The sequence below is a fragment of the Acanthisitta chloris genome, unplaced genomic scaffold (genome assembly GCF_000695815.1).
Source record: "Acanthisitta chloris isolate BGI_N310 unplaced genomic scaffold, ASM69581v1 scaffold1139, whole genome shotgun sequence".
Taxonomy (NCBI): Eukaryota; Metazoa; Chordata; class Aves; order Passeriformes; family Acanthisittidae; genus Acanthisitta; species Acanthisitta chloris.
In genome coordinates, this window is record NW_008692849.1 from 1 (window position 1) to 17,470 (window position 17,470).

General features: G+C 38.7%; 1 protein-coding gene across 1 annotated transcript in view; it reads right to left on the reverse strand.

Moving 5' to 3' along the window:
- Positions 1 to 668: 668 nt before the first annotated feature.
- Positions 669 to 17,470, reverse strand: part of RNF17 (ring finger protein 17) — a gene marked incomplete at its 3' end in the record, with an annotated part of 41,153 nt that continues 24,351 nt past the window's right edge. Inside the window, 14 exon segments of the mRNA XM_009082799.1 lie at positions 669 to 804; positions 1,775 to 1,925; positions 2,456 to 2,566; positions 5,415 to 5,540; positions 6,212 to 6,292; positions 7,134 to 7,253; positions 8,088 to 8,251; positions 9,434 to 9,741; positions 10,051 to 10,166; positions 10,978 to 11,068; positions 11,839 to 11,957; positions 12,996 to 13,146; positions 13,794 to 14,015; positions 17,159 to 17,276. Coding sequence (XP_009081047.1) covers positions 669 to 804; positions 1,775 to 1,925; positions 2,456 to 2,566; positions 5,415 to 5,540; positions 6,212 to 6,292; positions 7,134 to 7,253; positions 8,088 to 8,251; positions 9,434 to 9,741; positions 10,051 to 10,166; positions 10,978 to 11,068; positions 11,839 to 11,957; positions 12,996 to 13,146; positions 13,794 to 14,015; positions 17,159 to 17,276 — 2,014 coding nt within the window.

The following is a 17,470-nucleotide window of genomic DNA, read 5'->3' on the forward strand; positions in this document are numbered from 1 at the left end:
TATATGTACACACACACACATATGCATACACACACATACATATGGGAAATTCAGACAAGCTTAGGGAACCCTAAAAAAGCCTGGGGTGTTTGAGACATTCAGCTGACATCTGCATGTCAGCACAGGGGCAGTTCTGAGAGCAGCTCAGCACCAGGCAGAACAGGGACCTGAGCTTCAATTTTCCACACATGCAGAGCAGTGTGTGTCCCACTCAGACACTCCCTTATCCCTTATCTTATTCTCAAGCTGCAGTCACACAGGATTGGAGGATCTGTCTGTACACCTGGAGGGCTCAGTCCTTGCACTGAGTAAGCTGCTTGGGTGCAGAAGCAGATTATACGCCTGAGCCTCCTCACAGATTAAGTAACTAGAGATAATGGAGCAATCTGATATGATAATAATGGGCTTCTGAGAACAACCTGAGACAGAGAAACAGGTGTACAACCCCATACCCTGTGGACAGAAATTATTTAACCAGCCAACCCACTTTCTCTCCAACTGAAACCTAATGCTAAATTATGAGAAACAATACATATGTAATTACATCAAAATAAATAATAGTAAATGCAAAAATATGTATTTATTTATAACTACATGTTTTATAATATAAGTGTACACATACATACATACACACACGTTTTACATGCATTTTTTTCTAACATACTTACTTGCTTGTTGGGGCAACTTGGTAACTACCATAGTCAACAAACTGAACCAGGATCAGAAGAGGGTCAGGCTGTGCAATGGAGAGCATCTTTGCTCTATACCATATACCATCCACATATTCTGCAAGGCAGGGCAGTTCTGTACAAAGGAAAACAAAAGGCAACACCACAAAACATCCCAGAATATCCTCAGTGCAGTACAAACTGAACTTGAAAATGCATTTTGCTTCGTGAGTGAGATCAAGTTTCCTCTTCCTTCTCAAATTCATGATATGATGTTGTTCTATGCATCCTCCAGTTCTCCCTGAACTCCAATTCACAATCAGTAGTTTGCAATTTAAGTCAAGTGTCACATGGCAATGATGAGAAATAACCAAAAACTGCTTTGCAAAGATAGGGACCCAAACACTTTAATGCTTAAACTTCTCAACTTTGACTCATCTGCAGATTTCAGTCAGTAAACAGACTGATGTGTAAGAGAAGTCTGGAGGACACAAGGCAGATGCTGCCTAAAAACTCGACCAGAATTTTACTAGTTGGGAGAATCATGTACCAGCAATATCTGCTTTCTTCACTGAAGTTTTAGACCCACATACTTTATGTTATTTAAGCTCATCAGCTGTGGACAAGAGAATTAAAGCCCATCTTTTGCCTAAATGGAGAAACCCAGAATTAAAGTGATGCTCTTTTGGGTTCTCCTAACTTCTAAACCTTGGTAACATGACTTCTGACCATAACATTTGTCTTTTGAATGTTTATATAGGTAGATTGTCACAGTTACAGCTTCAGTGACAGAAACCTTAAAGGAAAGGTTTTATTACTGCCATATGCAATCTAAACACAGTTTGTAACTTTAACAGGCATCAGAACTCTGAGTACTGTCCATCATTTTCCAGTGGAGTAGAATGACACAAAAGCCTCAATTTAATGAAAAGTAAAAACATATTATTAGAGTGTATCATATGATTATAGTATAGTATTACTCCTTACTCTCCAAAAGTTTTATTTAAAGATCCATAGAAATAGAAATATTCCTATTCTTCAAAAGGAAATTCAGGCTTTTGGGACGCCCACATGAAACAGCAGGGAACAGAAACACACTAAGGTACCTTCTTTGAAGTCTGTTAGAAGAGGAAAAGACTTCACAATTTTGTTGCACCACTTCAGGGTTTCATCAAGGCTCTCTGAGTTGCAGCTGGCAGCTCCCTCTGCGGCACACTGCTCCACAGGGTTCTCAGGAGGATCACAGCAAATATAGACCTACTCGAAGAAAAGGCTCTCGTGTTACATTTTTTGCAGATGACTTAGAAACTTTGAATTTCATCAGTGATCAATGATTATTAAAAGATTTCTTGCTCCCATCCTTCCTCCCCCTTCTTCTCTATTTCATCATTCACAGTCCAAACAAGAATCTTTCATTTGATCACTGCACATCACATTTGATCACTCGAACTACAGGAAGTTGTGTTGGCTTACACAAAAATTGCTGTTGTTCTACCAGATTAAAATCCAGTGGCCTATTTTCTTACTATACAAGGTAATACCAGACAGCAGTATTGCAATTCTTAAAATTCATTTTTTTTAGAGAAATGACTAGCATTACTCTGCCCCTTCTCAACAAGGTATTTCAATTAAGAGTTCATTCAGGCAGTTGCCATGCACAACCACTTGCATCAATAACTCACAGTACCATTTTGCAACCCCTCTAGTGCTCTGAAATTGTTAGCCATCATTTCCTTTTCACCAGCTTGATGGGACTGCAACATATCTGAGATGTTTACAAGACATACCTCCTTAGGGGACACCAGATGGGTAACTCTGACAGAAAAGGTATCTCCTGGAACAGGTAGTAGTGGCAACACATATGAAGGCACAAGAGCAGTGTCTTCTTCAAACAGCTCCTAGACCAAGACAGACTTTAGTTGAGCATCATATTTAGTAACAAAATGGAAACCAGCTTTGGTATGATTTCTGCATCAAAGGAGTTACCAAATAATGTAAACAGTGTGTCCTTGATGAAAAAAAAGTATTAATCAGCTTTTCATTCCAATAGTTTTAAGGGTTTTTTTTAAGCTTTAGATAAAAGATAGGAGAACTATTTAATTAACAGTTTTAAAATACGAAGAACGTATCTGTGAAACGATCTGAACAAACCGACATGCTGACATTGCTGTTAATTAAAAAATGCATTAAATATAGAATTCCCTTTAAAGAAAAAAAATTAGAAAGAAAAACTAAAACCACAACAATTAATTGGCACGAATTACACTGAACGCCATGCCTGATGTGACTGCAGTTTGCCAGAGCAAGGTATTCCTTAACAGCAAGGCAAAGAATAAACTGACTCCTAAGCCACCAGAATTATCACTCCTTCAAAAAGGTGACAGATACACATTTTCTCAGCAGCACAGCATTCTCCAGTGTGTCTTCTTCTAGAATCATGAATTTTACAATTTGATTTCTATATGTCATTAATTCATTTGGTTCCCAACAAAATAAACCTTGGTGTATTAAACAACACCTTTCTAAGGATGCACAGCACACAGCTCAGCTGGATCATAGGTCATGACACAGCTCCTGTTCTCTCCTGTACTTTAATATGATGCATAACAAAGCTTACAATTTCTCTCAAGTATGTTTTAACACACTTACTTGATTAACACTTTTCAGTATGCCATCTACAAGAGTAGACTCGGATGTAAGTCTGAACAACTGTTCACTGAGATTATGAGTTTACAATCTGCAGACTTCAAGTACCTCACTGCCAAGGGGCCGATATGCAATGCAGTTCAATATAATAGTCTGCACAAGGAATTTCTAACTGATTTTGGTTCAGATGGTTAGAAATGGTTTCAAGTCAACTGTTGTAGGAAAAGCAATCCTAGAAATTATTGATAGCTAAGTCTGAGCTTAGAATGAAGAGTAAAACTTGTCTGTCAAATGAAGCAAGGTCATAGTTCTCCTATCCCTGAAAACATGAGCAAAAGCAGCACTGGGCTACTTGGTTGTGACTCACAGTGACAAACACACAAAACCATCCAACCAATCCACCCCCATCTCCCAAAAAACCATATCAAAACCCCATCACAGTGTTAACAGTCTTGTATATACAGGTCAGTATGGAAGTGCATGGACGTGTGTACACACATACACACATACATGCACACCTGCACCTAGAATGAGATTCACTGCTGTAAGATCACCAAGCTCAGGGTTCTGGTGTATTCTCCAGTATCCTACTTCCTACCAGGAATTTTTCTGGCTGATGGCTAAGCTAGGACTGCCATATGATAACAAACACCAGCTCCTAAACTTGCCAGTGCAGCTCAACAGAAGTGCACCTCAGAGACAGAAACACACTGCAGCAAGACACAGGTGCAGTGGGCTCTGACAGAATGATACCACTGACAGAACAGAACACAGTCCTTATCGTATTACTCACCCAAAACCACAGGTCTGAAGCAATGAAATAAAGTTACAAAATTAGAGAATAAAATAACATGTAATCGCTGTGTCTTATATAATAACAGTACACTTCAGCTGGCTTGTGAGAATGGCTGCTTAGCCTCTACTGCTAAACCAGGAGCTGATTATGTCTGAACATTCTCAGAGCTGCATGCTTTCCACTTCTGCTGTTCCTGAGGTTCTGATCCTGGAACCAGCTCGAGTCCTGGATGCCTTGCTTCTTTTCTTCTCTACAGCTGATATCAGTTTTCTTACAAACTGTTCTGAGTCATTTATCCCTGGAATGGACTAGCTTAATACTATATTCTTGAGAAAAGCATTCCAGGCTTTCTGAAAGCTTCTTGCTTACAACCTTCATTTTTGTTTCCCAAATTTCGTTTTTGTTTTTCATTTTTGCACAGTCTCAAAACCAGTATTTATTCTGCTGAAAGCTAATCATGTGTCATTGCATTTTCATAAAGTCAGCACAAGAGATCGATTTACAAGGAGGTTTTCATGGTTACTCAGTTCCAGTATAGACTGAGAGAGTTTTCTGCCTGCATCACGAGCCTACTGGCATACAATCCAAGGCTTAGGCCAGCAGTGTACTCTGTACTGTAAAATTATCTTCTGAAGCAAAGACGTATACTGGAAAGAAAAATACATGGGCAGCCTTAAACAGAATCAAGGGAAGAACGCAGTAACAAAGCCTTAGCAATTTAAATAAACCAGATCCTTGGATTTCAAGGGAAACACAGAAATTACTTAAGTAGCTTTTTTTTTTTTTTTAAAACCATGAAGTTAGGTGAAAATTTCAATCCTTCCCTAAAGAACACCAGATAAATATCCCAGACACTTGGCATAAAGAACCTAGGTAATTAATTTAGAAATCACTGAGTTTATGCTGAAATACTTGATTCAATTTACTCTGGAGTATCTCCATCTTTGGATATATTTCTATGATTAACTAATCTCTTCAAGTGGCAAAAACGTTACCCTATTCCTATCACTTTAGGTTTTAGAGGAATGCAAAACCTAATTGGACGTCAAAGAGAAATGCAAAAAATCCCTTTACATTTACAGAGTCCGAGAACAAACTCTTGGCAATTCCCTATTCCATACAATCTTATTAACACATCCTATCTACACCTGTTATGCTACAGATCTCTGTAGTTAGTCTTACTGCTGTGAACATCGCAAAACTGTACAGCAATATAAAAATCCTCAAAGGTCACAAGAAGCAACTGAGCAATCTTTTTAATGTTAGAATAGCAACAGCAAAACACACAGAGAGAGACATCTCACCAGGTTCTGTGTCCCCTGACCATCTTCAGCAACACAGTACTTCTGGTGTGCCAGGAAGGATGAAAGTGACATTCCACCAAAATACAGGTCAATGGACAATTTCCCCCATGGGTTATCAGGTAATTCCTATTTACACAAGGCAAAACAGGATTATAACAGTAAAAGTGTAAGTGAGATTTCAGAAACACTGACCAAGAAATTCAAACCTGTCATGCTTGATAAGCACCATACTCAATCCTCAAGGATAGAAGACCAGTAAGAATAGCTATGAACATCAGTTATGACACAAACGGGAATATATCTGTCTCTGGAATGGCAGCATCAACTACTCATTCCAACACTGAAATATTACCCCATGTTTGCTCACTCAGCAAACCTCTGTCATAACTTCTCATTAAACTATCTGAAATTGTCTGTTTTCAGACAATACTGAGGATGTGTTTCCCTATAATGTTAATATATACATTTATGCATGTCCATACTTAATTGTGTCAAGATTTAATCACTTAAAATAGAACTCAGAAGAATGTATGCTGTTGGTAGGTAGGTTACTTGCCAGAATGACAACACAGAATATAAACACGATGAAAAAATACGAGCACCTCTAAAGGAGACATTTAAGGACTGAAGACTATGATAAAAGTAAAGTCACAGAAGAAGTAAGTTTAGTTTTGGTTTTTGTTTTGTCTAAGATACACATTTACTGCTACACTCCTCCTTTTATCATTAACGGCAGCTAAAAGGAAAAACAAAGAAAAAGTAAGCCTCCTTCTACATCCATGAATAAATTAAGCTACCTGAACATGTATTTCAACCTCTTCATTTGTAAGTAGTTCTTGAAGGCATTCTACTGCATCCTGCTGCCAAAAATTTCCAATCTATTTGGTGAAAAGCAAGAAACCCACACATTAAGATGCTGATAAGTAGTACTCTTTCTGTTCTTTAGATGAAAATACATGACTATCATTAGAAAACTTATTTGAAAACACACAGAATTAGTTTGATTTGTCTACAACTGTTTAAACATTATCTGCTATTTGGTGCATTAAAACTTATGTGACAATGCCAACCCACAGTTCTGAGATCCTAAAGTGGCTCAGAAAGAGCTGCTGCTTGCCAAGTCTAACCTTTACCATGTACCTAACAATGTACATGTGCACAATTATCTGAAGCATAACCCAAAGGTAACAGAGAACAAAACACACAATACTTTATAACTACTTCTTTTATTCCCTGCAGTATCTGTTTGCCTCCCAACCCGTAGGTTTCTAAGCCTGTCTTTCATAGAACCACAGAATGGTTGGGGATGGAAAGGACTGTAAAGTTCAACTTCAACTCTCCTGCCAAGGGCAGGGACACCTTTCACTAGACCAGGTTGCTCAGAGCCGCATCCAACCTGGCCTTGAACACTTCAGGGCTGGGGCATCCATAACTTCTCCGGGCAACCTGTGCCAGTGTCTCACCACCCTCACAGCGAAGAATTTCTTCCTAATATTAAACCTAAACCTGCCCTCTGTCAGCCATTCCCTCTTGGCCTGTCATAAAGCAACCTGTCAGTTCCTGATAAAAGGCTGCTTTGCTGAAACAATCCTCATCAGCTCTTCTCTGAATCCTCACAGTCAAGAAAAAATACCAGAAACTATTCTCAACCTCTGTATGACTAAACAGGCCACTGATCTGAGCAACTACCTACTAACACACAAATTTGCTGTTACTCACCGGTAACGTCTTGTAGAGCTGACATGGGATGCAAAATGGAGGAATAGCAGTATACAGTGTAGTTGGATACAGATGACACTGAGGAATGCTCTCTATGTAACCATGGTCTATGTACTGCACCTATTTGAAATGCAAAGCTTGCCTGAAACCATTCCCATTTTTTAAGGTAAGTTTAGTAAGAGAAATCATTCATTTACAGCATTCACTTTCTTGGAGGAAGAAACATAATGGTGTGCTGGTAAGTAGGAAACGTAACAAAGTGGAAATGAAAGACAGGATTAAAAAACCAGTATGTCAGCTTAGAAGTTCAGTTTCTAAACTTCTCTCGAAAAATTCCTACATTTTGGTTAATAACCCAGAGCTGTTTAACACTGAAAGGAAAAAGATAGTGCGATCTAGGATAGTGTCACATGTTGCAGATCTACATTCAAAAATCATGAGCAGACTCAAGAGCTTAGCTAAGACTGATTGCTAACGAGAAAGAATCACTCCATACTGTGCAGCAGAAACAACTCAAACAGCCGCTGCTTTTTGGGTGGGGATAGGGCAGGAGGGATGCTAAAACTAAGTGTTTTCAAAGCATTCTGCACATGGTAACAGTAACAATAAAAGAAGAAAAAAAAAACTAAAAAAGGATTAATTACAGATGACCAAGGCTAGTTTTTTACTTATGAAAATTTGTCATTACTAGGAAAGCTACGGAAAATATTGTGACAAATGAAATGGGTGGACAGAATTCATCTTTCAAATTCATGTGAAAATGAGGACACTAATGACACTTTTAAGCAGAATGACCATCTGGATAGTCAGGTCAGCTGAATGAAAAACTGTGGAATCCAAAGTTTATTTTAGAGGATTGGATTATTTGTCTTTTTTTTTTTTAAAATACATATGCACATGTTCATACACACACACACACACACACACAACACACATGCCGTAAGTCAAACTTACCTGGAGAGTACCACCACTGACTTCTACAACTTTACCTCGATACCACATGCTATCTGATCCTCTTACAACACAAGCTTCTCCCTTTTTCCACCAGTAGGGTATCAGAAGACCAAGGCCTTTGAAGGTGCTTTGGATTTCAGTCATCAGTTTGCTTAGCATAGTTTCTTGGGAGAGGGGAAGAAACAAAATAAATAAACTCAAAATAGCCTGACACACTTTAGTGCAAATTGTTTCAATCACTAAAATGCAGCAGATTCAGATGAAGACATGTACAAACATAAAATACATGTGCTCCTCCAAAGAATATTTTCCAACGCTGATACAATATGTATGTTCAATGTCAAGTATATGCAAACAAGTCGCTACATAAAAAAGAAAGTAAACTGCACTTCAAACCATGAAGCCGTTAGCAATTCTGGATTCTAATCTCAGAGAAGGGTCTGTAAGTTTTTTAACTGACACCTTGGCAGCACTAATACAGAAGTCTCTCCATGTACAAGACTACAGACTCACAGAGACAGTTGCAGGACACCATGAAACACCAAGAACAGGTGTCCAGAAGAACCTCTTCTGCTATGGGTACAGTCTACATCTGCTGGAAGGATACAGTATTGAGCAAGTAAGGTTACTGTACTTTGAATTTCAAAGTTTTAAGATATGATCTAGTAGTTAAATGTACTTGTGGAGCCAAAGAAAGTTCAAAAAGTTAACATTCTCATAGGTAAATATTTCTCTAAAGCACAATATATTATCCTGGTACTGAAGACTGACACTGCATCTGTCAGATGAAAATCAATCTCATTCGAACAGTACAAACAGGAAATATTAAGAGAGACAGAATCCATCACAATACAAATAAAGAGCCCATGGAAATTGGGTACTGAGCTCAAACTAAAGGAAAAAAAATTCCGTAGTATCTGAGAACCAGGCTAACTTCCAAGAATCTTTAGGACTGTATCTTCATGATTACTAAAATGTACCACAATCTCACCATAATAAAATAAAGCACTTGCTGCTGTACCCAATAAGAGAAAAAAAGGCAAAGAACTAACGAGCCCGTCCAAGGGTCTTTGGATTCCTTGGCAGGGTGGAAGAAGGGAGAGCCGATTTAAGGACACGGCGCCACCTCCTGGGCATTTGGGATTCCTCTGCCGGGAAGCTGCAGGGCCAGGGGGGCACGGGCAGGCACCCCCCGACCCCCGTGCCAAAGGACACATTTCCTCCCAACAGTAATATTCCAGGGTTCTGAGACAGAACATGCATGCTAGGACACACATCTCGTATGTTCTGATATGCCAAAGTGCTCAGACTCATAGACAAATGTATTTTCTCCTTCATAAACTTACCAGATGATTTTGGTATTATATAAATAGTTCCATCGTTTCCAATGCAACTCACTACAGCTGGAAAAACTCTTGCTTCAGGTACAATGGGAGATGTATATATTTCATCCATTCCTGAATGCAGCAGTGACTTGTCTGTCTTGGATGATTTTTGCTCACTCTCTGAAACAGTGATGTTTTCCTCTGGGACAGCTCCGTTTCTTGCACAGGCAATTCTGGAATTCGAAGTATCCACCTGTGTGTTCTCTTGCTCTAAAGGTGCTTTAAGCTGTTCCTTGGAGACTGAGGGAGCCACATCAGCTTCACGCGTTCTGGCAGATTCAATCAAATCGTATCAGTATATTAACTGACAAAGAACTTGAAGTGTGCAAGAATGAACAGAAGTAAAAAACCAAACACACAAAGGTGGCAAATTCTTGTTAAAACACTATCAAACATCACATCTACCAACTTAGAGAACTGAAAAGTGCAAAGGATGATGATATTATACTCAAATCAGCTCCCTGGAGTCCTGTTGCTACATATGCTGTAGAGGACAACACACATTTTTGGCTTACTTATTAGTTTATTCAAATGTGAGTATCAGAGTCTGAAAGAATATAGAAGAAAAAAATCCAAACCTTCTGTTTCTAAGAGCCAAACCCTGTCCAATAAGGTATTCGGAAGTATCAATCATGTTTCCTGTTTTATCTTCACAAAGAATTTTCACAGGCAATACATCAGCCACATCACTTTCCTGGAAAAAAATGAGAGAGATGGACAACACATTACTATATGCATTTCCTCTAAACTACACACATAGTTTTCATTTACTGGAATGGACTGCAAATCAGGCATCCTCAAACAACTGATGCCCACATAAAAAGACAAAATTTATTTAATCCCTGTGCAAGTTCCCATCATTCCACCAACTGTTCTAAACATGACATTAAAAAAAAAGTAACAGTGCTTCTTCCCTTACGTGTTTATTAGAATCAACTGTCAAACACTTGCTCTCCTCCAGCAGGAGCTTTAAACCCACTCATAAATAACTTCACTCATCGCTGCTTTTATTTCCATACACACTGTGAAATCTCACTGGCAGCTGCCAACAGACACTGATATGATCCTGTGTTTTTTTACCAGGGGAGAAATCAATTACTAATGATGTTCATATAGCACTGGATTAATTGTTTCAGCCTCTGAGGCTTCAAAACTAATACAGTAGCTGCTGAAATAATTTTCATCATGAACCTGAGCATGTTGCTTATCTATCCACAAAGTTTGTCAGCATCCAGTGATTCCAAAGATACAGATATTATTCTTCAGTAACTAAATATAATTAAGACTCTGTTCTTTCCACACTGGGTAGCTAAACTGCTCTAATACTCCAGTGAATGACAAAAGTAAAGCAGAAAGATGAAAAAGCACCTTTTTCCTTACAGCAAACAACTGCCTAAGCAAGTTCCACTCAGTACTTTTTGAAAGGTAACATATTCAGAAAAAAACCCGAATTAACAGACAGGCTGACAGAAATTTTACAAATACTGCTGGGTTTGATGACAAACCTGTACGATTATTTTCACTTGTGCTCCAGTTAGGTAACAGGCTAAGAATTCACACACTGTTGCTGTCCACTGTGTGGTTCCACCTGTTGGTCTAACATAGAACAAATGATAGTCTCTAGCACAAGATAAGTTGGCATCTCCTGAGTATAACCACAAACCCTTTCCTTTATCAAGGATTTTATTTTTGTTTTAAATTGTCTGAACTGTCAGGGGAAAAAAAAGACAAATCTCCATTACAGTCAACAGTAAGAAGACATGATTATTAATTTCTGGATCTTTATGACAGGAAAAATTACAAAATATAACCCCAAAGCTTCAAAAATAGGAGGATGATCAGAGCTCTAGAAGTATGACACCTGTCTTAATAGAATGGAGGCCCACGCGGTGTCTGCAAATCAGGCTTTTTATATTCCTTCAGGGAATGGGTATTACAAACATGACTATTTGCTCTTCATAGTACAGACAGCACAGAATCAAATGCATGGGACAGTATCCTGATTCTCTCTCTTTTCCACAGTCTATAAAAGAGAGACCTGTATGTTTCCATGAGATTTAACTCATCTCAAATTCTGAGCCAAGGGAAAAAAAAAGTATTCAGTAAAATTGTTCAGCATTTTAGGATTCATCCTACAAATATTATTATTTCTATAGCACACTTTCTGCTTTACTGGTACATAGTATAACCCTTAGGAAAACCCCCAACCCTTTATAAAAAAAAAATCACAGCCACTACCCCATTTCTTCTTTATTCAAAAACCAAACCACATCCAAATCTTAGATAATCAGTGCTAGCACAGGAAAACAGTAGGTTATGTCATTATTAGTTTCTAATGCTGATACTCAGTATAAGGGAAAGGCTACCTTATGTCTGTCAATGAACATTCTATTGCTAATGTTGAAATTATCTTCAAATTTTCCTCAAGTTTTCTTAGACAGCTGGTCTCCACTGTTTTTTCAGTTCCATAATCATAAAGTATTACCTGTTACAGGCAAAAACCCCAATGAAACAGAAAAAAACCTTCTCTTATCTTTAAGGATTGATAATTCAAAGCATGCCTGAAGAAGTAAAAAAAAATAAATTCAAATATTATCAGGATGCAACGCATGGCCTTTGCACTGAGGCACTTCACACAACACAGATGCACACCACAGCACAGCAAGAAGACAAAGTATACAAATGTGCCCAAAGGGGGTTAAGTTAAACAACTCTACAGAGTTTGCAGAAATAGCTCCCCTTCACCCCTTTGGTTTTCATTCTGATGTGGTTAAATAGTTGGTTGAAGGCTCTCAGGCTCACAAAGAAGATGATGGGAATCAGAAGTACAGAAAGTCCCACTTCTGCTTTCTGCTAAAAAGACCTATGGGCATAACCTGATGATGGTGGAGTGAATCAGTCCTGGATTATCTGCATGATTCAAAAGTCACTCTTATTTTTGAGGCAAGTAAATATCCAGTCACAAAACGCTTTTCCTGATGCTTATTATTTTCAAATGAGTGCAACAAAATGCATATTTAAAATGGCACTTTGTGAGAGGTCGCTGTGGAAAATGCTCTAACGACACATCACAGTGCATAGCTATCAGTTTAGGGCTCAAGCAACAGCATGACTGCATGTGTTCCTGTGGTGGTGTACTCAGTTCAACTGGCTCCATCTTTTAACAAGAATCATTAAGTTTGAATTGCTGTGACCCTCAAGTTCATGCAGCTTCTGGAACCTGAGCTAAACTGTTAAGATTACAGCTTGGGAATCCGTGCCATGTTCCGAAGTGCAGTGTAAATATACAGAAAGTCAACCTCATGAGCCTTCCTCACCCACTACATTCCCTGCTAAAGGCATCTGAGCTTTGATCTTATCTGCAGCAATGTACAACCTAACTTAAACTCTCAACAAAAGCAAAGATTGTATGAGAAAATACTAACACAGAAGTAAGAAGCAAAGCCTTGACCTTATTTTAACCAACAAATGCTTACAAGTTTAGAAATAAAAGTATGAACCCTGCTATGATATAGAGGTTTACCTCTGCTGTTGTTTCAGAGACAATCCTGCTTATTTGACCTCTTTGCCACTGTCCCACATCATGTATGTGAACAGCACAGTGCATATCACTTTCCCACTTCACAGATGGTGGCTGGGATTCTTTGTAGATGGAAGCCATCTCCTCCTGCAAACTAATATTCAAAAATGTCTCAGTAAATGGAACTCCAGGTAGTTACGTCCAAGAAGGTAAAAAGATAAGCAAGAAAATAAGCAACTTGCACTAAGCCATGATATTTCTGTCACGTAACTGTCTTCAAACAGTATGCACTACTACATAAATGTTACCTAATATCTACCAAATTAAGGCTGATACACTACATTTAGAAATTTTCTTCAAGCTTCCTAACAGCTTACTGGAATCATGCTGAAAAAATAAATTAATAATAACAATAACAACAATAATAACAATAATTTCTACGACTTAGGATACTGGTATTATTTGTCAACATTTCTAATGAAGGAATGGGAAGAAGAAAACAAAGAACAGAAGGACTGAGTCTTTCTGAACAGTGTTGCATTCGTCAGGCCCCAAAACTAACTACATTCAAACTGATTTAAGAGTCAGATCATGTACTTAAATTGGAATCAGAAATATTTAATAAACCACAACACAGTGCCAACCTTTTGTTCCTGTACTTTCCTCAACAAAGCAACATAAGCCAGCAGCCTTCCAAACAATACACAGTGTCAAATGCAACTCTAATCACAGTCTGTTCTAGCCACACTTCACTACTTTGTACTAAGAACATCTTAAGAAAAGGTATTTGAATTTTACTACCTTTTCAGTGTACTTTCTGATGACAGCAATTGTACAAAAATTTTACTAGGAGACACAACGTGACTAATTCTCCCATGTAGCTCTTTATTAAAAAGTGATCTGGAATCTTCTTCATCCACAGGTTCCACGTCTGTAGGATTTAAAACTTCCAAGGTTTTAGGGGTTTCTTCTAGAGGATCATCCCATATTTCACTGGGCCTTGCTGCAGTACCTTCATTGTTCCTTTTGGTGTAAAGAGCACAAAATAATTAGAATGTGAAGTTAAAACACATTTTAAGCAAAGTGAAAAAAAAATCAGTAATCCTACTTCAACAAGCCAGGAATCATTCAACATGAAGAAAAGTGAGTAATAACTTAGCAAAGCAGAAAAAAAATCCCAACAAAAGACAAAAACATGTACAAATGCTACTTCTGAAACACTCATGATAGTAAGATTTTTGTTCTCCACCGGCAAGTATCCTTGCACATTTTTCTGTCAGATGGCAGAACTATGCAATATAGGCTGCCAGCAGAAAGCTGAACCTCAATGTTTGTGTCTGGCTTAAAAGACGTAAAATTACTAATGTCATTACTTCTGGAAAGCAGTGCTGCCTCTGAGTAAAAGCTGCCAACATTCAACTTCCACAATGTGTAAATACTCTTTTCAGAAGTAAAAAATATTAACCTTAGTGAAACATTTTACCTTCTAGTGTTCCTTCAGAATACAAATATGAAACAACTGGTGCTAACACTTTCCTAAGTAGTGCTGAAGTAGTCATGGTAATACTTCGATGAAAACTGGACAGAATACAGCCCAACAGCAACCCAGAGTTGGCTGGTATGGATTTTGAGGCACAGCCCAGCTTAGTACAAGTCAGCATGAATTGTGCCAACTAGAGATTTAACAGATTGCAGCCTGAAGAAACATCCTTTAATGCAAAACACTTGGTCTCTTGTAAACATGACTGTCTGAAGGAGATAGCAAGCCTGAGTTACACTGCTGGTCATTCCTGGGCCTCAAGGAAGAGATTCTTTTCTCTTTTCAGAGATCTAACCACCTGTCTTTTCCTTCACAGTAAGAAAACAAACTGTTCCATCAGAAAGAAGATACCTTAGTGTTTAAGTATTGAATCATCCACTACATATAGGCTACACAGTTTATGCAAACCTTCCTGATGCAGGCATTTAAAAACTGCTGGGTGAAACAGCAAACTTTTAAGAAGCGGGAAAGAAATGCACACCACAGCTCATACACACACTTAACCTGTGAACAACTACTCTGAACTATGAACTGGACAGAGACAATCTGCCATGGAGAGCTCTCCCAAGTGAAATACATGTTACATGTCTTACAACTCCCGCTCCAGTAACTCCAGTATGACATTATAATTGCAGATCCATCAGAAAAAAACCATTTTGGAATGGACTTCAGACTCCAAGGTTTCTTTCTGGAATTCTGTATATAGGCTACTTCCTATCCCAACGCAAGAGTAAAGTTATTGATGTTTGCCTGTCAGCAAGTCAGGTTTAACAGAGCACTGTGCTCTCCTGCTAATATTGTCATAAGACCAGTATAAACTGGTTCAGAGCTGGCTTGGGGACCCCTCAACAGCATTAGAACATGGAATAGTCATCACATCGCAAGTGTCATTCTAATTGACCTGACGTAGGTTTAACTATTCACCACCCTTCCCTTTTTGCAGACATTCATCTTCACAAATGGGAAATCCAGGGAGAAAGGGACAAATGAGGTCTGAAGAGCTAGAGATATATGTGCACTGAAAAACAAAGCAAGTCAAACCCCCCCAAGCCTCCCTTTGCCCCTCCTCCCCAGAAGAAACATCATTCCAACTAAAAAACGTGGTGTAATGTTGGTTGCTGGGGACAGGAGCTGCAGGGGTGACTTCTGAGAGAAGAGGCAGCAACACACCCTCCACACGACATGGCTGATCCCCTCAGTGAAGGGGACGCCATTTCCAACCTAATGAAGGGCAGAGGACACCAGGGAGACAGGAGAGGGAACAGAAGAGAAATATAGGAAACATCAAGACCATAAGAAGGGAAGGCAATTTGTGGGCCAAGAGGCACACTCCTGAAGGGACAGAGGCCTGTGTCAGGTCCATGCCAAAGCGCAGGAAGAAAAGAAAAATAAAGTAGGAGCCAGCATGGATAAACTGCCGTGTCCTGACCCCAACCCCCTGCACTGCTCACTGCCTGCCTGAAAGGACTGACTGAGTGGAACCTGCGTGCAGGAGTGGGAGGAGAGGGGCTTGGAGTAAACTCGAGCCTGGGAAAGGGGGAGGGTAGGTACTATAAATGCCTGTCTTTTGTGCACCAATGCCTGAATCGGTCATTAAATACATATGCTAATTAGGGACAACTAAGTTAAATTAAACCTGTTTAGCATGAAATAGTACTTGGTGGTTTCTCTGTCTTTCTTCTGACCCCTGACTTTTCTTGCTCCTATTTCTTTCATTTTCTCCCCAGTCCAACTAAAGAAGGGGAGTGACCAAAAAGTCCATTAGTCAAGTTATCAGTGTCACACAGCAAGTATGACAGCCCCTTGACTGAAGGCCAGAAGCAGGCATCTAAGTATAGATGCAACCCAACAAAATACCTTAGTGACAGTACCAAAACAACTCAGCTGTTCAGGTTAAATGAAGCTGCTTAACTTTACAAAATTCCTACTAAAAATTTTGACTGCAACAAGTACAAGAAAGATGTTACTAAGATTTAGTTGAACTTCTGAGCTAAGAGGTGAAAACCCACTTGTATGCTTCCTCCTGAAAAAAGCAAATTCAGGAGTTTCCTTTTGGAATAAAAACCTCCTATTTAACAATCTCTCCATTTTAATCCCTACTCAAAATTATTAATGAAAGAGTAATTACAGATTTTCATTAATACAGCCCATGGATTATTTTTGTAAAAAGCCAACAAACAGAAAGCAGTAGTGTTATACCCTTATCAGTCTCACCTCCCTCAGCCTGCTGCCCTACTCCTCTCATAGCTGGTTACCTGAGTGTTTTCTAGCAACAGACTTTCCAAAGAGACTGCTTCTTATGTACAGGTTAAACACATAGATTTCTTTTCTAAACACAAAGGAATAGGAACCTTAACAAGAAACACTTTGGGAAGATCTGGCACTATGACACTGCCAGTATGATGCAAACATTTCATCTTCGACTTTTGAATCAGTTACAACTTAATCAAGATTTAGTTTGAGAATTCAACTATCAAACACTCACACCAGCTGATGAATTTGATTTGCAAATTAAATTACCACAAAGGTGGTAAATTCCAGCCACTGGAAGTGACATTAACACCAGAAATTTTGATACACAAATTCAGTACTCCTAAATACTTTGTGTTAGGAGGAGTGTATTTACCCAGATACGTAGGACGCTAAGTCTTCTTCAACCAGCTGGTAGTTAATACTGAAATTTGTTCTGTTATCAGCAGAGGAGTCAAAGAGTTCAATAGATAAGATGTTATTATCTAAAATTTCTGTGAAGGAATAATATAAACACAATTAGTGCCAATGAATGACAGGATAAAGACTATCTATGGTTCTGGAGGCATGACAAATAGCACTAGAAGAGAGAATTTGGTAAAATTACATCTGATGTATAAAATAATTGATCCTGAACACCAACAACATGCAGAGGCTTAGCTTTGCACATACCTATAAAACTCACCCA